Raw genomic sequence first — 17,127 nt, 5'->3', positions numbered from 1 at the left:
ACCTCAGAGATGGAGGCAACTCGACATCTCGAACCTCGTGGCGGGGAGGTGGGAACTACCTGCTGTTGTCTTGTAGGAAGAACTGTGCCTGAAAGTGATCAAGCCTCCAGGGATGAAGTCAGCCTCCAGATTATAGAGACTACGGTTCAGCTACACCACAGACACAGCCAGTAAATCCAGACTGGAGGAAACCCCACACGAAAATGATCTTATTCCTTCAAGAAATACATTGTGAGGGGAAAAAAAGGTGCAGGGTCATACCGAGCACCAAGTGTGACCCTCACCTGGAATCCTCTTCAAACAAATGAACTGTGACACAGGTGTGTGCGTATCTACACACACCTCGGCTTCCCTGGCGGCTCAGACGGTAAAGAGTCTGCCTGCAGTGCAGGAGACGGGCGTCTGACCCCTGGGTCGGGAAGGTCCCCGGGAGGAGCGAATGGCTGCCCAGTCCAGTACTCTTGCTGGGAGCATCCCATGGACAGAGGAGCCTGGCGGGCTGCAGTCCATGGGGTTGCCAAGAGTCAGATTTGACTGAGCAACTAACACTTTCATGTATATAAACATACATGCATTTATGACAATTAGGGGTCTTTGAACACTGACTGTGTATCTGATGATTTTAAGGAAAGAGTCTTGGTTACTTTTTCTGCGTACATAATGACAGTCTTGTGGTTCTGGCTAAGAAGGGGAACCCTTACCTCGTAGTGAGTGAGTCACTACCATGTAGTGAGACAAAATGAAGTGCAGATGATGTGATATCTAGACTCTACTTCAAACGAATGCGGTGAGGGGCGTGTGAGAACAAAGGAAGCAAGACACCCACAACACAGTGCTGTGGGTGCTGGGGTGTGGTTGGGAGGCGACCTCTGTGCTTTCACATGTGTTTGATGTATCCTGTAACAGAAAGTTGATGAAAAACAAATGCACTGATGAACGGGTAAGCATGCAAATAAATAAATAAGAGTAATCCTCTGGGAGAAAAAGATAAGAAGAGGAGGGGAGGAGGAGAAGCATCTGTCCTCTGAGCAGCGAGGCCTTTGTGGACCTGACCCTTGGTGTCCTGTGGGAAGCAGGACAGAGGGGCTGCCCCAGAGTAGCAAGGAAAGTGTGTTCTGAGCCATTTCCATAAAACTGGGGCTCTCACCTCCCTACACCCTCGGCAAAAGGAGAGTAAAGGAAAAAGTGGTACTGGGCACGGTTCTCAGGGTTAAAGGGCCTCAGCTGGGAAAGAATCCGCCTGTAATGTAAGACCGGGGTTCAATCCCTGGGTTGGGAAGATCCCCTAGAGAAGGGATACGCTACCCACTTCAGTATTCTTGGGCTTCCCCAGTGGCTCAGACAGTAAAGAATCTGCATGTAATGCAGGAGACCTAGGTTCGATCCCTGGGTTGGGAAGATCCCCTGGAGAAGGGAAAGGCTACCCACTCCAGTATTCTGGCCTGGAGCATCCCATGGACAGAGGAGCCTGGCGAGCCACAGTCCATGGGGTTGCCAAGAGTCACATACAACTGAGCGACTAACACTTTCACATACATTAACATACATGTACTTATGACAATTAAGGGACTTTGCAGCCATGAAATTAAAAGACACTTACTCCTTGGAAGGAAAGTTATGACCAACCTAGATAGCATATTCAAAAGCAGAGACGTTACTTTGCCAACAAAGGTCCATCTAGTCAAGGCTATGGTTTTTCCAGTGGTCATGTATGGATGTGAGAGTTGGACTGTGAAGAAAGCTGAGTGCTGAAGGATTGATGCTTTTGAACTGTGGTGTTGGAGAAGACTCTTGAGAGTCCCTTGGACTACAAGGAGATCCAACCAGTCCATTCTGAAGGAGATCAGCCCTGGGATTTCTTTGGAAGGAATGATGCTAATGAAACTCCAGTACTTTGGCCACCTCATGCGAAGAGCTGACTCATTGGAAAAGACTCTGATGCTGGGAAGGATTGGGGGCAGGAGGAGAAGGGGACGACAGAGGATGAGATGGCTGGATGGCATCACTGACTCGATGGACGTGAGTTTGGGTGAGCTCCAGGAGTCGGTGATGGACAGGGAGGCCTGGCGTGCTGCGATTCATGGGGTCGCAAAGAGTAGGACACGACTGAGGGATTGAACTGAACTAAACTAGTCAAAGACACTGATTTGAAAATGCTACATACCCTATGATTCCAGCTCTTTGACCTTCTGAAAAGAGCAAACCTATGCAGACAGTGAAAAGACCAGTGGTTGCCAGGGGTTTGGGGGAGGGGGAGGGAGGAAGAGGTGAATTCATCTATTCGTGTGTAACCATCATAAGAAATCTTAGGGTGGTGAAACTATCCTGTGATCTTGTAATGATAGAAACAGTTATTTGTCCCAGTCCATATAATTACACAACAAAGTTTGAACCCTAATGTAAACTACAGACTTAAGTTAATATTCAATAATAATGTGTCAATACCAACTAACCAACTGTAACACTGTAGCACACTAATAAAAGATGTTTACAGTAGGGAATTCCTGTGTGTGTGTGAGTATACTTGTGTGTGTGTGTGTGAGTATACTTTGTGTGTGTATACTGAGTGTGTGAGTATACTCATGTGTGTGTGTGTATACTCATGTGTGTGAGTATACTCGTGTGTGTGTGTGTATACTCATGGGTATGTGAGTATGCTCCTGTGTGTCTGTGTGTGTGTGAGTATACTCGTGTGTGTGTGTGAGTATGTATACTCGTGTGTGTGTATACTCGTGTGTGTGTGAGTATACTCGTGGGGGTGTGTGTATATTTGTGGGTGTGTGTGTACTCCTGTGTGTCTGTGTATGAGACAGTATACTCGTGTGTGTGTGAGTATACTCATATGTGTGTATACTTGCGTGTGTGAGTATACTCGTGGGGGTGTGTGTATAAGCATGGTTGTGTGTGTACTCCTGTGTGTCTGTGTGTGTGAGAGTATACTCATGTGTGTGTGAGTATACTCGTGGGGTGTGTGTATACTCGTGTGTGTATGTGTATACTCATGGGTGTGTGAGTATACTCGTGTGTGTGAGTATACTCGTGTATGTATATACTCATGAGTGTGTGAGTATACTCGTGGGGGTGTTTGAGTATACTCATGTGTGTGTGAGTATACTCGTGGGGGTGTGTGAGTATACTCCTGTGTGTGTGTGTATACTCATGTGTGTGTGAGTATATTCGTGGGGGTGTGTATATACTCGTGGGTGTGTGTGTACTCCTATGTGTCTGTGTATGAGACAGAGCATACTCGTGTGTGTGAGTATACTCGTGTGTATATGTGTATACTCATGAGTGTGTGAGTATGCTCCTGTGTGTCTGTGTGTGTGTGAGTATACTCGTGTGTGTGAGTATACTCGTGGGGGTGTGTGTGTATACTCGTGTGTGTATGTGTATACTCATGGGTGTGTGAGTATACTCCTGTGTCTGTGTGTGGGTATGTGTGTGAGTATTCTTGTGTGTGAGTATACTCGTGTGTGTGTGTGTGTGTGTGTGTGTGTATACTCATGCATGCATGCACGTGTGTTGGGACAGAGGGGGATATGGAGCACTCTGCATTTTCTGCTCAAATTTTTGGAAACCTAAAACTACTGTTAAAAAAAATCCTATTAATTAAAAAATAAAAGAAATCCTATAACTGAATCACTTTGCCATATACCAGAAATTGACACAACATTGCAGGAAAAAAAAAGGAAATCTGAACCTTGAACTACTGCAGTGAGACTGCAGAACACCAGAAACAAGAGAAGATCCTAAAAGCAGCTACAGAGAAAAGCATATCATGTAACAAGCAGGCTGGCGCTGACTGATCACAAACCAGGATGGAAGCTGGAAACAAGCTTACAAAGCAGAGACAGACCATCTGCCCAGAATTTCATACCCCGCTAAACAGTCACGTAAGAGGGAGTGTGAAACAGATCCCTTCAGCAGACAAGAACCAGGCTGTTTCCCCGAGGGTGATGGCCTGGGCTCTGCTCCCTGGGGCGGGGGCACCACAGCCTCTCACCTTTGCAGTGGGCATAGGGCATGGTGAGGCTGTAATCCTCTGCCCGGTTCAGGAAGGTGAGGGTGGCCTTGCCATCCAGCAGAGCTGACAATGAGTTCCCTGCAGAGAGACAAGGGGTGGTAAGGACAGTGAGTGGAGCCGGATCCTGGGGACCTGGGCCCCCACGCCCACCCCAAGTCACAGGACCTGAGCTCCCTTCCAACAGGTGGGGAGAGCCCCGGGCACCTTGAGCGGTGTGACTATGGGTGGGTAACTTAACCTCTCTGAGCCTCAGGTTCTGTGAAAGCCCCAGCCAAGTTGCACAAGGTGTTTATCCTGAGGAGTTAACTTCAGCTGCCATGTGTTAGGGTTTATTTCAGTTACTAAAGCTGGGATTCTTAAGGAGGAGGCTTTGACCCTTTCAAAACCAGGGCCTCTGCTCTGATTTTAAATACCTCCGGAGAGAGGGTCTGGCCCACTCAAGGGTACACAGTCAGTGACGGAAGCACAAGGGTTGAAAAGGTGGGCAGAGCCTATGCAGTCAGCTGGGTACACAAAGGCACTCGGGCCACCTGTCCACCAGTGAGAGCCATGACAAGGCCAACCAGGTGGAGAAGGCAGGGAAACCCGCAGTGCCAGGCTCCCGAGGTCTGCTGGATGGAACGTCCTGCGATGGCCAAGCTGCTCCACCCTGTGCCGTGGGACACGGCGGCCACCTGTGGCTACCTGCGCCGTGGCCAGAGTGACTGAGCGGCCACCCAGTAAGTTTCATCTCATCTGAATTACTTTAAATAGCCACGTGCGGCCAGCGGTGCTGGACGGCAGGCCGGCCCTGAAGGCACCTTTGCACGTAGTCCTTTCTCATTATCCTCCCAGCACCCCTGTGAACCCCAAGGCTGAGGGAGGGATGGGAGAAGCTGCCTGGGGGCCTCTGCAGACCCCAGGTTCTAAGCACTTTACCCCGCGTGGTCCCTGCTAGGAGAGGTGGGGAGGGACATGAAATGGCCCCCGTGGGAGGTCTTGGTAACCCCTGAATCTGGAGCTCAGTCCTCCCCCCCACCCCATTTCCCCAAGGCCCTGGGGAGACCCCAGGGAGCCGCTCCCCTCTCACCATAGAACCGGGACTTGGCGGTGATGCTGCCGCTGATGCAGAAGCCGTCCTTCCGGTTGCTGACGTGGAAGGCAGACACGGGTGGGTGGTGAGAGACCTGTGGGCGGAGAGGCGGCTCGTGCAACGGCCCCAGCAGCGGGCAGCCCTGCCCACCCCCAACCCTCCAGGTCCCACCCGCCCCCCATCCCTCCAGCCCCAGCAGCGGGCGTGAGGGCAGTCTTGTCTTGGGACTCGGCCCAGGAGCTGCCTGCCATCCCCGTGTCCCACCCAGCCCACCCCCCCACCCCGCAACCCCAAGGACACATGGCTGTCATAGCCACGGTGGGGTCTGCACCCCCTGGGAGAATCCCCCTGGCGGCAGTGAGGCCAGAGCTCTTCCGACGGTCCAAGGTGGGGCCGCCCAGAAACAGGCCTGGGCTGAGACACTCCCCACCCGCCACCAGTGCCCGCCCACCAGGGTGGCCCTTGCCTGCTCGGCGATGTAGAAGGTGTGGCTGTTGGTCTGGGGGTGGAACCAGCAACAGCGGAAGGTCTCCCCCAGGATGGGGTTGTAGGGCTTCTTGATGCCCTGCAGGCAATGAACAAGAGGCTGGCTGAGACACTGGGGGCGGGGACGGCCAGGGACGCCAGCTGGGCTGGGCTGAGGACCGAGGGACGGTGAGGGGGCTGCCCCTGCCCACGGCCCGGCAGGCAGAAGATCTCTACAAGGGACGCCCAGTTTGCAGCCAGCGTCTGGGAACAACACCCCACTCCTGCTCCGGGGAGACTATGCTGTGCCCATGATTTCCATTCGGGGGCGGGGGGAACAGCCTACAAGGTGGCATGTCCACATCTCGGCTCTGAGGGGCTCTCAAGACCCTGACCACTGCACACTCTCCCTGGACGCCCGGGAAGCCAGTGCGCCGCCCACTCAAAGCCCCCAGTGGCTTCTACTGACCTTTCAAGTGGGAACCCAAGTCCTCCAGCACGTCCTGCCCCCAGCTCTGCTTCGGCCACACTCACCTCCTTTCTGCTCCCCAAACAGTCCAAGTTCATCGGGGAACAATCTCCCTGTCTGGAGAGCCCTCCTCCCGGGTCTCCTGTGGCCCAGCTCAGACTCCCCTCTCCCCATCTGATGTCCGTCAACTGCAGCTGTGTGCGCACACTCGTGTCTCACCCTGGAGACCGGGGCTCTGTGACTGTCTGCAGAGCCCCCAGAGGTGTGCCTGCGCGTCCACAGCTCCACACTCTGCCCATCAGTCCTTCTCTGACCCAAGCTTCCTAGAGCCAGCTCTGAGCCGGCTCTGCAGCAGCCAGTGTGCTGTCCTGGGGAGGTAACCTGGCACACGGAGCCCCCTCCTCTGAGAAGTCCTCCGGAGTGCGCCCACTGTCCCAACGGCCGCTAAGCATGCGCACACCTGGCTTTGCCCAGGGCCTGCATCAGAATGCAGAAAGCCCCAGGAAGAGTGGGGAGACCTGGTCCCATCTGCAAACTGCTGTGTGACTCTGGGCCTTCCCCTCCCCTCTCTGAGCCTCAGTTTCCCCTCCTGCACAGTGGAACTAGAATCCTGGGTCCCATGGGACCCCAGGCCCCTCCCATCACTACAGCCAGAGGAGCCCTGCTCTCATCAGAGACCCAGATTTGGTTCTCAAAAGAGGCTTCATGCCCAAAACCCTTGGGTCCCCAGGGTTCCTTGAGGTTCGGAGTCCAAAGTCCTCTTCTTGGCATTGCTGTGTGGCAGCTGTTTCTCTGAGGTGTGGAGGGCCCAGCTCGGGCCTTTCAGGGATCGGGACGACCCTGTGGGCCGGGCCCCACCAGCAGGTCCCTGGGTGGGAAGTCTGGGCCCGGCCCCCCATCTCTGAGGACCTACGGGGACAATCCTGGGGTGGAGAATGCCCCTCACCCCCGACTGCAGGCAGGGGTGGGTGCCGGGGGCGGGGCTGAGTGGACCTCCCGCTGGCCGCCCCCCATGCCTCCCCACAAGGTGCTCTCACCTTGGGCTTCTTGTAGAAGCCAGACAGGTACCATCGCAGCACAAGCTTGATGCGGCTGTAGGCGTCCTCCTCCAGTGCAGCCCTGCAACCACAGCCGGGGGAGCCCTCACTCCAGGTCGGGGACCTGGGCCTCTCTCCTCCCTTTCCCGGGCCCCTCCCTCCTTCCGTTTCAATCTCCATCAGCTTGTTGGAAACCCAGGCCCTTCCCAAGTTGCCCTGTCCTGATGATGGGAAGTGTGTGTGTGTGTGTGTGTGTGTGTGTGTGTGTTGGTGGTGGGGGGTGAATCTCCCACCTCTGGGAAATCCGGTCAGGAAATATCAGGGCAGCTCCCCCACTGGGGCAGCGAGGGTGCGGCTGGCTCGAGGCTGGCAAGGTGCCGCCTCCAGGAAGCCGCCGGGATGCTCTCCCCTTCACCTAGCTCCCTGTGCGTGGGCTCCTGAGCCTTCAGGCCCCTTTCCAACCTCAGCCTTGTTCAGCCTGAGGGTACAGTGCCAGGACTCAGGTGCACAGAGGGTGCTAGGCTCCCCTGTGATGGGGGCCCTGGTGGACGTGGGGCGGCCCCGCCCTCCCAGCCCAGCAGCCCCTCCCTGGAGTCAGGGCCCCTCGGAGGCAGAGCGTGCAGGGGCCGGGACGCTCTAAATCCTCGGGGGCGGGTGCCGGGCCCTCCCCGTGGCACACCTGGAGAGCAGGTCGGCGTGGCAATAGTAGTCGGAGAGCTTGTTGAGGAACGAGCGCGGCTCGAGCACGAAGGTGGGCAGTGCCACGCGAGACAGGTCCATGCCCGGCCGCAGCTGCTTCAGCAGGACCCACACCAGGCTCTTATTCTCCTCCGACACCGTCTCCACCTGCGACGCCTCGCCCCGCTAAGGGCAGAGGGGCCGGGTCAGGCCAGAGCCGGGCGGGCGGGGAGCCTCGGCGCCCAGGGGAGCCGCGAGGGGCACACTGTCACCTCATCCGGGGTCCCCCCAGCCCGGCCCCCATGCCCAGTGAGCCTGTCCTGGCCCCACCTGACCCCTGCCTACTCCAGCATGTGTCCCCCGAGCCCAGAGGGGTGCCTGCTGGCCCCAGCCAGCTGCCCTGTGCCTTGGTTCCTGGCCAGCCCAGACGACCTGGGCGCCCTCTGCGCCTCGCAGTCCGTGCCCCGCCTGACACCTGTCTGCACACTTCGTGCCGCAGCAGCAGGGAGCATGTGTTCACAGACACCTCGTCCCGCCCCAGGCCGTCTCCACCCAGGGACACAACAGCGGTGCTTCGGTCCAGCACCCCCTTCAGAAGGGGGCCTTCACCCCCCCCAGGACCACATGGGGCCCCCTCTCTTCCCTGAGACATCTCACCCTCCCCATAGCTCCAAACACTTGCCAGGGAGAGACCTAGCCCTGGAGCTTTGGGCTTTGTCTGCGCAGGGGGGTAGGGGCGTGGTGGACAGGGAAGCTGGGGACCGGGTGGGGGGCTCTGTCTCCCAGAACACGCCCACCACAGGCCCTCAGGGGGGCAGAACAATCTCAGAAAGGGTCATATGGGTGTCTGAGGACGGCTGGCTGGTGGGACAGGTGATCCCAGTCAGGGCTGGGACCCTCACCCTTGGGGAACCGAAGCCCCCGGGTGATGCCAAGCCCCTCTCCCCTCCCTGTGGACCCCCAGGACCTATGGATCCAAGGTATTGGTCCTGGGGTGTATGTAGCTGGACCTGACTCCCCGGGAGGCAGCAGCACGGGGATGCCCACAGCCTGCCCTGCATCAGGATCCGCCCCCTCCTCCTCCTGCCCTCAACTCTTCCCGGCGTCAGGGTCTTTTCCAACGAGTGGGCCCTTCGCATCCCTACCAGGGCTCTCCCCGAGTCCCGTCACCCTGGCCCACCCGGTCCCAGGCCCTCTGGGTGCAGCAGAGCCGACGAGCTCTCCCGGAGGCGACGGCCAGGCATTGCCTCCACGGCTGCAGGGGTTGGGGCTCTGGGCGGGGCGGGCTCTCACCTCCCCCAGCTCCTCATGGTCCTGCACCACGTAGGTGGTCCCTCTGCGCCCGGGGCCCGCCGGGGCCTCGGACTGGTCGCTCCCGCTCTCGGTCTTCCGGCTGTGGTCATGGGTCTCGTTATCCGACTCCTCAGCGTTCTCCCTCTCCGACTTGTCCGAGAAAGCGTCGTTCTCCAGGGAGGACCCGTTCAGTCTGGAAGGTGGATGGGGCCCGTGGGCGGCTGGTCGCGGTGAGGCCAGGCACCCCCACCTCTGGGCACACACCCAGCACGCCCACCAGGGGTGCCCCTCCCTGCTGGGGCCTCACCCCCATCTGGGTGTTTAAAAGCCTCGGCGATGGGCATTGGACGCTGTTAGTCCCAGTTCACAGATGAACACACTGAGGCTCCAGGGTCCACCTGGAGTGGAGGAGGCCTGCCTTTTGGGCCGGGGCGTGGGTGGCCAGACCTCTACGGCATTTGCTCCCCATCCCCTCCCCACGTACAAGGAGACCCCGCGTGTTGCTGCCAGGAGTCCCCAGCAGGCAGGAGACCCAGGCTCCTGGGAGGGGCTGGCCCCTGCCCCCCGCACCCCTGCTCACGGGAACAGGTCCTGGTCATGGATGGCACCTGAGGCGGGCAGCCCGCAGAGCGAGGAGGGCGACCCGTCTGGCGAGGACCCGGGCTCCCCGTCACGGCCCTGCTTGCAGGCGCTGAGTCGCAGGAGACTGGAGCACCGCAGCGCCAGCTCCAGGGCGTCCAGCCAGCAGCGGCCTGCGGGCAAGGGTGGGGTGAGTGGCCCCCAGCTCGGGAGGTACCCAGGGCACACGGGCGAGCCCCCTGCCCCGCTGCCCGGGAGCTGGCCCACGCCCACCCTGCCCTTCCTCAACAAGGCGCCCCCGCAGGAACCCCTACTCCTAGCACATGGTTATTCACCTGGTTACAAAGGACTGAGGCCAGGATGGGTGAGTGACCACCTCCAGGTCACACGGTAAGCAGGACCCCGTATGCTAAGTCGCTTCAGTCATATCTGACTCTTGGCGACCCCATGGACTGCAGACCACCTGGATCCTCTGTCCATGGGGTTCTCCAGGCAAGAATACTGGAGGGGGCTGCCATGCCCTTCTCCAGGGGATCTTCCCGACCCAGGGATGGAACCCGCATCTCTGGCGTCTCCTGCACTGGCAGCTGGGTTCCTCACCACTAGAGCCCCCTGAGACGCCCTCTGTACCCAGAGGCCCTGCAGGTTCCCACCTATGGAGTCGGGGCCAGGGCCCTCCCGGATGGAAACCACCCCCACAGGTCGGGGCCCGGCCCGGCCTCTGCGGCTGAGGGCTTTGGCAGGCCTGGAGCTCAGGGCAGGAGGGTGGGTGGCAGGCTGGGGAGGGGCCTGCTGAACCAAGGCTGAGGAGGCAGCTGCTGTGGCTGGAAGAGCCCTGGGAGACGGGGGGAGGGCCGACCTGAAGGGCAGAGTGGTGGTGGATGGAGCCAGCCGCCTCCAGTCCCAGCCCTTGTCCCCAGCCTCCTGCTGCCTTCCTGGTGGAGGCTGCCAGCAGGTTAGACCTGGGGTTCAAGCACTTTGAACTCATTTCTTTACTTCTACAAGCCTTTAAAGTATGACCCTCCTGGAGACAGAAAGTTTCCTTCCCTAACTCTCCTCCTCCAGGAAGCCCACCCTGATACCCTCAGGGCCTGCGGACGTCCCTCCTCCCTGACCATGGCCCCCAGCCCCATTAGGGACTCGGCTCACGCCTCAGCCCAGCTGGCCTTGTCTGAAGGTTCTCCGCTTGCCTCCCCCAGCAGATAGCAGGCTCCATGGGAGCCCACGCCGCCCTGTCCATCCCAGGGCCCAGGAGGGGTGTGGCACCGAGTAGGGGGGCTGGGGACAGAGGGTGGCAGTCAAGAGACTCAGGAGTGTCAATGCGGCGTCTGGCCACCAGGGGGCAGCCGGGAGGCCCAGAGTCGCGTGGTCAGGCCAGGCCGCCTTGGGCCGCGCCTCGCCCGCCCCGGACCACTGGAGGAAGCCTTGCGCCGGCTCCCCGGGGCGGGAGACAGCGGCGTTTACTCGGCGAGGCCGCGAGAGGGCGCCCCAAGCACGCGCGGGTTCAGGAAGGCGCATCCCTCCGTCGCGGGCAGTTCAGCCAGCCTGTCTCCCCAGTCTCCCCAGGTGGTTGGTAAAAGCAGCACCTGATGATTCAATGGTGCCTGGCACTCAGCCATTGTTATCTGTTAAATAAGGTCATCGGATTCTCATAGCAGCTAAGGAGAGGGTGTTACTGCTCTCCCTTTTGCCCATGAGGGAGACTGAGGCTCAGAGAAGGAGCAGGTGATGGGTGGGCTTGTCCTGACGCCAGGCTGCCCCCTTGGATGGCGTCAGGAGGGTCTGAACCGGGGTCCCCTGAACCTGGCTGATCCCTCCACCAAGGGGCGGGGGTGCTTCACGTGGGGTCACCGTGGAGACTGGCAGGGCAGGTGGGACTCACCGTCAGACTCGGAGGCCGCCCTGAAGATCAGGTAGCTGCTGGGCAGGGGCTGCGTGATGGAGCCCACGCTCTCGCCTTTGGGGCCCTGGAGAGGCAGAGAGGTGGCGTCACCCGAGGGATCGTGTAGGGACGGGGGGAGGCACAGGTCAGACGGCCATGGGGACCCACACTCACACAAGCACAGATGCTTCTGGGGCCTGGGGACCCCCAGGTGGGGTCAGGCCATGTAGATGCAGCAGGTAGCAAGAGCGGTGAGTGGGCGCTCCCTGACCCCCTTCTCAGCTGGAGTACCCACCCTCGGTTTTCTCTCTGAGCCCCCGTTTAGGTGGCCAGAATCAGCACGTGCAAATCCAGGACGCTTGGTTAAATTTGATTCTCAGAAAAATTACACATATGCAGTTTAAATATATCCCATACACTATTTGGGACATACTTATACTAAAAAAAGAGCCGACTCTCTGGGAAAGACCCTGACGCAGGAAAAGATCGGAGGCAAAAGGAGAAGAGGGCGGCAGAAGACGAAATGGTCAGACAGCATCACTGACTCAACGGAAGTGAGTTTGAGTGAACTCGGGGAGATAGTGAAGGACAGGGGAGCCTGGTGGGCTGCAGTCCACGGGGTTGCAAATCGGACACGACTTAGCCACTGAACAACAACATACTAAAAAAACCCTTCTTGATCGCTCTCTGAAATCCGAATGCACCCAGGCATTCTGGACTTCATCTGGCAACCTGACCCGCTCTGGTCCTGGGCTGGGCCGCCCCCGGGTTCCGAAGGGGGAGGTCTGGGCCTGGAGCAGCCGCCCTCACATGGCCCCGTTCCCCAGCCTCTGGACAGGGCTCGACGTGTGATCTGAACCCATCAGGCCCCCAGGTCCTGAGCAGCCCCCACCCCAACATGTGTTCCACATGGAAGACCACGGACCACATCAGATCCCCCAGCCACTGAGTGACTAACCCTTGGAACTGTCAGCCCAGTTTTGGACCCCCTGCTCCTGGGGCCCCAGCACCAGGCTCCTGACTGCCGGCCATGCTCTCCTCCTGCCCAGCACCGCACCCCCCACCCCCTCCCACCTCGCCCCGTGGGGCTCTCTCCTTGCCTGGCCCCCCCCCGAGCCCCAGAGCTCACACTGCGGTACCTTCACAGCCCAGACGGACTGGTCCAGCGGGTGGAAGAGCTTGAAGCAGAAGCCGTCCTTCTTGGAGGGCCTCTCGATGAGCTCGCAGCAGTGCAGCAGGACCGTGCCCACCCACTGGCCCACCTTGGGTGTCTTGTAGATGAGCAGCACTCCCGGCTTCAGCACGCACCACAGTTTGGTCCAGCTCTTCAGGGTCCCTCGGATCTGGGGGGAAGGGTGCTGCCGTCAGTGCCGGGTGGGGACCCCGGGGGCATCTGAACTGCGTGGAGGGGCAGAAGGACGGGGCCCCAGGCTCTGGGTAGGGTTCTCTTTTAGTTTTTAACAGAAGCTCTAAAAGATGGTGAATCCAAAGAAAGATGCTGCAGCCAGATTTACTGAAGTTCATGGAGCTCAAGTTCAACCTCAAGTTCAACGCCCTGCCCCAGTCCTAAGAGGAACTGGCAATAAGCAGTGATTGCTGTAATTATCAGCCTTGTGATTTTGAAATTTGTGATCATTTCTGTTTTCATTCTAAATTAATATTCACTTTTGCACCTAATTTTTATCCATAATTTTGTAGAACAAAAAGAAAAAAGAGCCCACAAAGGCCCAGAGCTCTGCAGACGCCCAGGCTCCCGAGTCTGCTTTCTCCTCTGCCCCTCACGGGAGCCCCAGGGATTCCACAGCTTTATCCCCACTCTATGGAGGGGGAAACTGAGGCTTGGGGCTGAGGGAGTTGCTCACAGCCTCAGTGAGGTCTGAACACAGGCCTCTGACCACAGCCCAGGCCTGTCCCCAGAAGCCAGCCCTTCGCCTCCTTCCTGTGTCCCCAGCAGGGGACTCCACCGGACTCTGGGCCCCCCGCAGGTCAGGGGTTTCCCCCCCACCTTAAACAGAAATAGGGTTTCTGTAGGCATGACCGAGCGAAGATGAGGTGCTCCTGGAGCAGGGGCTCTGGTCCAATGACTGTATCCTTGTAAGAGAACAGGACACAGAGACCCAGGAGGAGGCCAGGTGACCACAGAGGCAAAGGCTGGAGGGAGGTGGCCACAAGTCCGGGGACACCCAGGGCCTGCAGAGGTGGGGAGAGGCAGGAAGAGCCCTCCTTCTGAGCCTTGGGAAGGAGCCTGTCCCACCAGGACCTTGATTTGGGGCTTCCGCCTCTGGACCTGGGGGTCCGTTTTGGTTGCTGTAAGCCACCAGCTTGTGGTCCTTGGTCAGGGGCACCCCAGGACGTGGCTACAGCCTGCAGCTGGGCGCCGCACGCCCAGCTGTCTTCCGAGGGGCTGGTGACTCTGCGCCGTCCCTGGGGATGGCCCCCCGATGCAGCCGTGAGGTGGGGGCCCGCGCTCACCTTCAGGCTGTCGGCCATGATGACCACACTGGGGTCCGTCAGGGCGCTGAGCAGCTGCCTGGTGGCGCGCTTCTTCTCCTGGCGGTAGCTCTCCTTCTGCGCCTGGGCCCGGGGCACAGCAGGGGTCAGGGGAGAAGGCCCCGGACTGGCCCTTCCCCGGGGCTCCCACCCACGGGCGTCGAGCTAGGGGACAAGGACGGGTCCCGGGAGAGGACAGGAAGCGGGGGTGTGGGGGGGCCAGGGTGCCATCTGCCCCCCTCCCCTCATCAGGCTGGGGGTGGGGGCTGGCCGCACTGGCCCAGGCACCCCTTCATCCAGCAAATGAGGCCCACGGCCCCTCCCCGGGCCCAGGCCCACCTTGAGAGCTTCCTTCTTGCTGACCTTGGCTGTCGGGGACACACACTCCCGGTCGGACCCATTGCACAGCCTGTATTCTGCCTGCAGGAGAGACTCAGGTTGGGGGCGTGCAGTCCAGGAGGGGAGGTGCTGGGGGTGCAGGCAGCAGGAGGTGGAAGCCCACTGCTCCCCCCGCCCCCACCCCCGGCCTGGGGGAGATGGAGTGAACAGGAGCTGGGGGGTGGCCCCGCGGGCCGACACTGAGCAAACGGCAGTGACCCTCCCCGCGGTGCCCAGGAGGCACCCGTCTCAGCTACCGTCGTGCACCCAGCCTCTGGGCAGGGAGGGCTCGTGTGTGTGCAGGGGGACCCCTGTCCCTGGAGCCCTGACAGCAGCTGCTGGTCAGGGGGCAACACCCAGGCCCCCTCCAGCCGTCCAAGGCTGTGGGGCGGGGGGAGGGCGGAGCTGCGTCCACAGACGCGGAAGTGACGGGCCCTCAGTCCTTTTACAGACAGGGAAACTGAGGCCGGAGTTGGGGTGTGGGGAGAAAACGTCAGGACTAAAGGCTACAGGTTCCTGCCTGCTTCTGTAAGGCCTGCAAGCCCAGGATGGCTGTTACCGTTTTGGGGGGCAGCATTTGTGGGATCTTAGTTCCCAATCAGGGATCGAACCCAGGCCGCCTGCAGTGAAACATGGAGTCCTAACCACTGGACCACCAGGGACGTCCTGGGTTTCACATTTTTAAGGGATTGGGGGAAAGAAAAAAATCAAGGTGAGATGTGGAAATCACGCAGTCCAGATTTCTGCATCCACCAGGGAGGCTCTCCTGGCAGCGGCCATGCCCGTTCCTTCCGCGCTGTCTGTGGCTGCGTGCGATCGAGGGGCCGCATCAGGCTCTGGGGACAGAGTCCTGTGGCCGCCGAGATGGAGATGCTCCCTCTCTGCTCCCCTGCAGAGGCGTCCTGCCCTGCGCTGTCCGCTGGACCGCGTGCCCCTACCCCGAGCCGCCAAGCCAAGGAGCGGGGCCCGGAGGCCGGCCGGCCCCGGCTCTCTCCCTGCACAAGGTGAGGGGCATGGACCCCTTGGCTGCCCCATCCTCTGAGGTCGCAGCCACCCTCGTTCACCTAGTTCTCGCCACCACCCAGGGGGAGGGCCCGGCCGTGCTGTGTGCTAAGTCGCTTCAATCGTGTGCGACTCTGTGCGACCCCGTGGCCTGTAGCCCACCAGGCTCCTCTGTCCGTGGTATTCTCCAGGCAGGAATCCTGGAGCGGGCTGCCACACCCTCCCCTGCCCCCTTCGTCACTGGGCATCTCAGTGCCCACCGAGGCTGCGGAGCCGGTGGCGGGGCTCTGACCAGAGCTGTCCAGTGGGCCAGCTGTGCCCATGGCACTGAGTGCCAGGCAGGGCCTCCGGTGCGGGGTTAGGACGGAGGGAAGGAGGGGTGAGAGCTGCGCTGGAGATGGCGGATGTGTGTGTGAATCACGGCGGCTCTGCCCACACTCCCAGCCATGCCCTGTGGCACAGAGAGGCTCAGAACCTGCCCACCGTCACACAGCTCCGAAGGGGGCTGGACCCGGGCATTGTCACTCTGCGCGCACTCTCTGAGACCAGTCAGGACATTCGAGAGCCTGGGAAGCCAGGGGCATGGTCAGGGCACCTGGGGGACGCTGTTCCAGAGGAAACCTCTGGACTGAAGCAGGAGTGATGGCAAGGAGCCAGGTGGCAGGCTCTGGGGGCTGGGCTGATGCTCCAGCTCCTGGAGTGCTGGGGCTCTTGTGCCCAGAGCCCCAGTTTCCTGAGCACATGCCATGCTATTCCCCCCGCCCGAATGCTCTTCCCTGTTCCTTCCTCAGGCCTCACTGAGCTGCCTCCCCAGGAGGAAAATGGCCCGGACCACCCTGCTGGCATCAGACCCCAGATACATCACCCACCCCGGCCGGCCCAGCTTCTCCTGCCGTACCAGCCGCACGCACGTTTTGGTGACCTGCCAGGAGCTCCACTGTGGACGGCTTCCGCCCAGCACCCCCGGCACCAGGAGCTGGGAGCCTGGGGAGCACATCAGGCGAACGCAGGCATGAACGAACACACCCTCCTCTGCCACTTTCCTGCCACCCGCTTTCCACCAGATGCAGCTGGAAGGAGCTTGTTTGGGGTGACGGAGGAAGAGAGGGGAACAGCATGGGGGCCGTGGGGCTGGGAGGAGTGGACGGGGTAGGGTGTCCATGCCCCCCACCCTCTGCTCCTGGGCCCTGCGAGGCTGCTGGGCAGGGTCACAGCAGCCCTGGGCTGGGGCAGTGCCCCCCGCTGTCCGTCATAAGGGCCAGGCTGGGGGCCCTGCCAGGCCCGCCTGCCGGCTCCTGAGGCCACAGCACATGCAGGCAGAGCAGGGCGATGACCGGCGCCCTCAGGGGCACAGACAGAGCCACGAACGTGGGGGTCTGACCACCAAAGTGCGGCCGTGGAAAACTCATTTAAAAAAGTGCTTTACAGCGACCTACAGGACGTGATGAAGCAACTGCAATCATGTATCTAACAAAGCTCTAGTGTCCAGATATAGGAAGAACTCTTAATAACTCAACACAGTTGGAAGGACTGATGTTGAAGCTGAAACTCCAATCCTCTGGCCACCTGATGCGAAGAACTGCTGCTGCTAAGTCACTTCAGTTGTACCCGACTGTGCGACCCCATAGACGGCAGCCCACCAGGCTCCCCCGTCCCTGGGATTCTCCAGACAAGAACACCGGAGGGGGTGTTCCTGTTCGTATCCTTCTCCGGATATGAAGAACTGACTCATTGGAAAAGACCCTGATGCTGGGAAAG

General features: G+C 59.8%; 1 protein-coding gene across 3 annotated transcripts in view; it reads right to left on the bottom strand.

The window, feature by feature from the left end:
* The window catches only part of OSBPL5 (oxysterol binding protein like 5), a 67,427-nt gene that overhangs the window by 9,117 nt on the left and 41,183 nt on the right, over positions 1-17,127 (bottom strand). For 2 of the 3 annotated variants that reach the window (XM_025286890.3, XM_006041274.4), the window contains exons 4-14: positions 14,329-14,409; positions 13,972-14,073; positions 12,639-12,842; positions 11,500-11,584; positions 9,619-9,790; positions 9,039-9,231; positions 7,747-7,931; positions 7,068-7,149; positions 5,563-5,661; positions 5,094-5,190; positions 4,004-4,102 (exon numbers count right to left, since the gene is read on the bottom strand). In XM_025286890.3, coding sequence (XP_025142675.3) covers positions 4,004-4,102; positions 5,094-5,190; positions 5,563-5,661; positions 7,068-7,149; positions 7,747-7,931; positions 9,039-9,231; positions 9,619-9,790; positions 11,500-11,584; positions 12,639-12,842; positions 13,972-14,073; positions 14,329-14,409 — 1,399 coding nt within the window. The remainder of the gene's footprint in view (positions 1-4,003; positions 4,103-5,093; positions 5,191-5,562; positions 5,662-7,067; positions 7,150-7,746; positions 7,932-9,038; positions 9,232-9,618; positions 9,791-11,499; positions 11,585-12,638; positions 12,843-13,971; positions 14,074-14,328; positions 14,410-17,127) is intronic. The other variant, XM_025286889.3, reaches the window with a different exon arrangement.

This window comes from Bubalus bubalis, chromosome 5 (assembly GCF_019923935.1).
Source record: "Bubalus bubalis isolate 160015118507 breed Murrah chromosome 5, NDDB_SH_1, whole genome shotgun sequence".
In the NCBI taxonomy this organism is placed as follows: Eukaryota; Metazoa; Chordata; class Mammalia; order Artiodactyla; family Bovidae; genus Bubalus; species Bubalus bubalis.
Note: the sequence above shows the minus strand (reverse complement) of the source record. Positions and strands in the feature narration are given on the sequence as shown.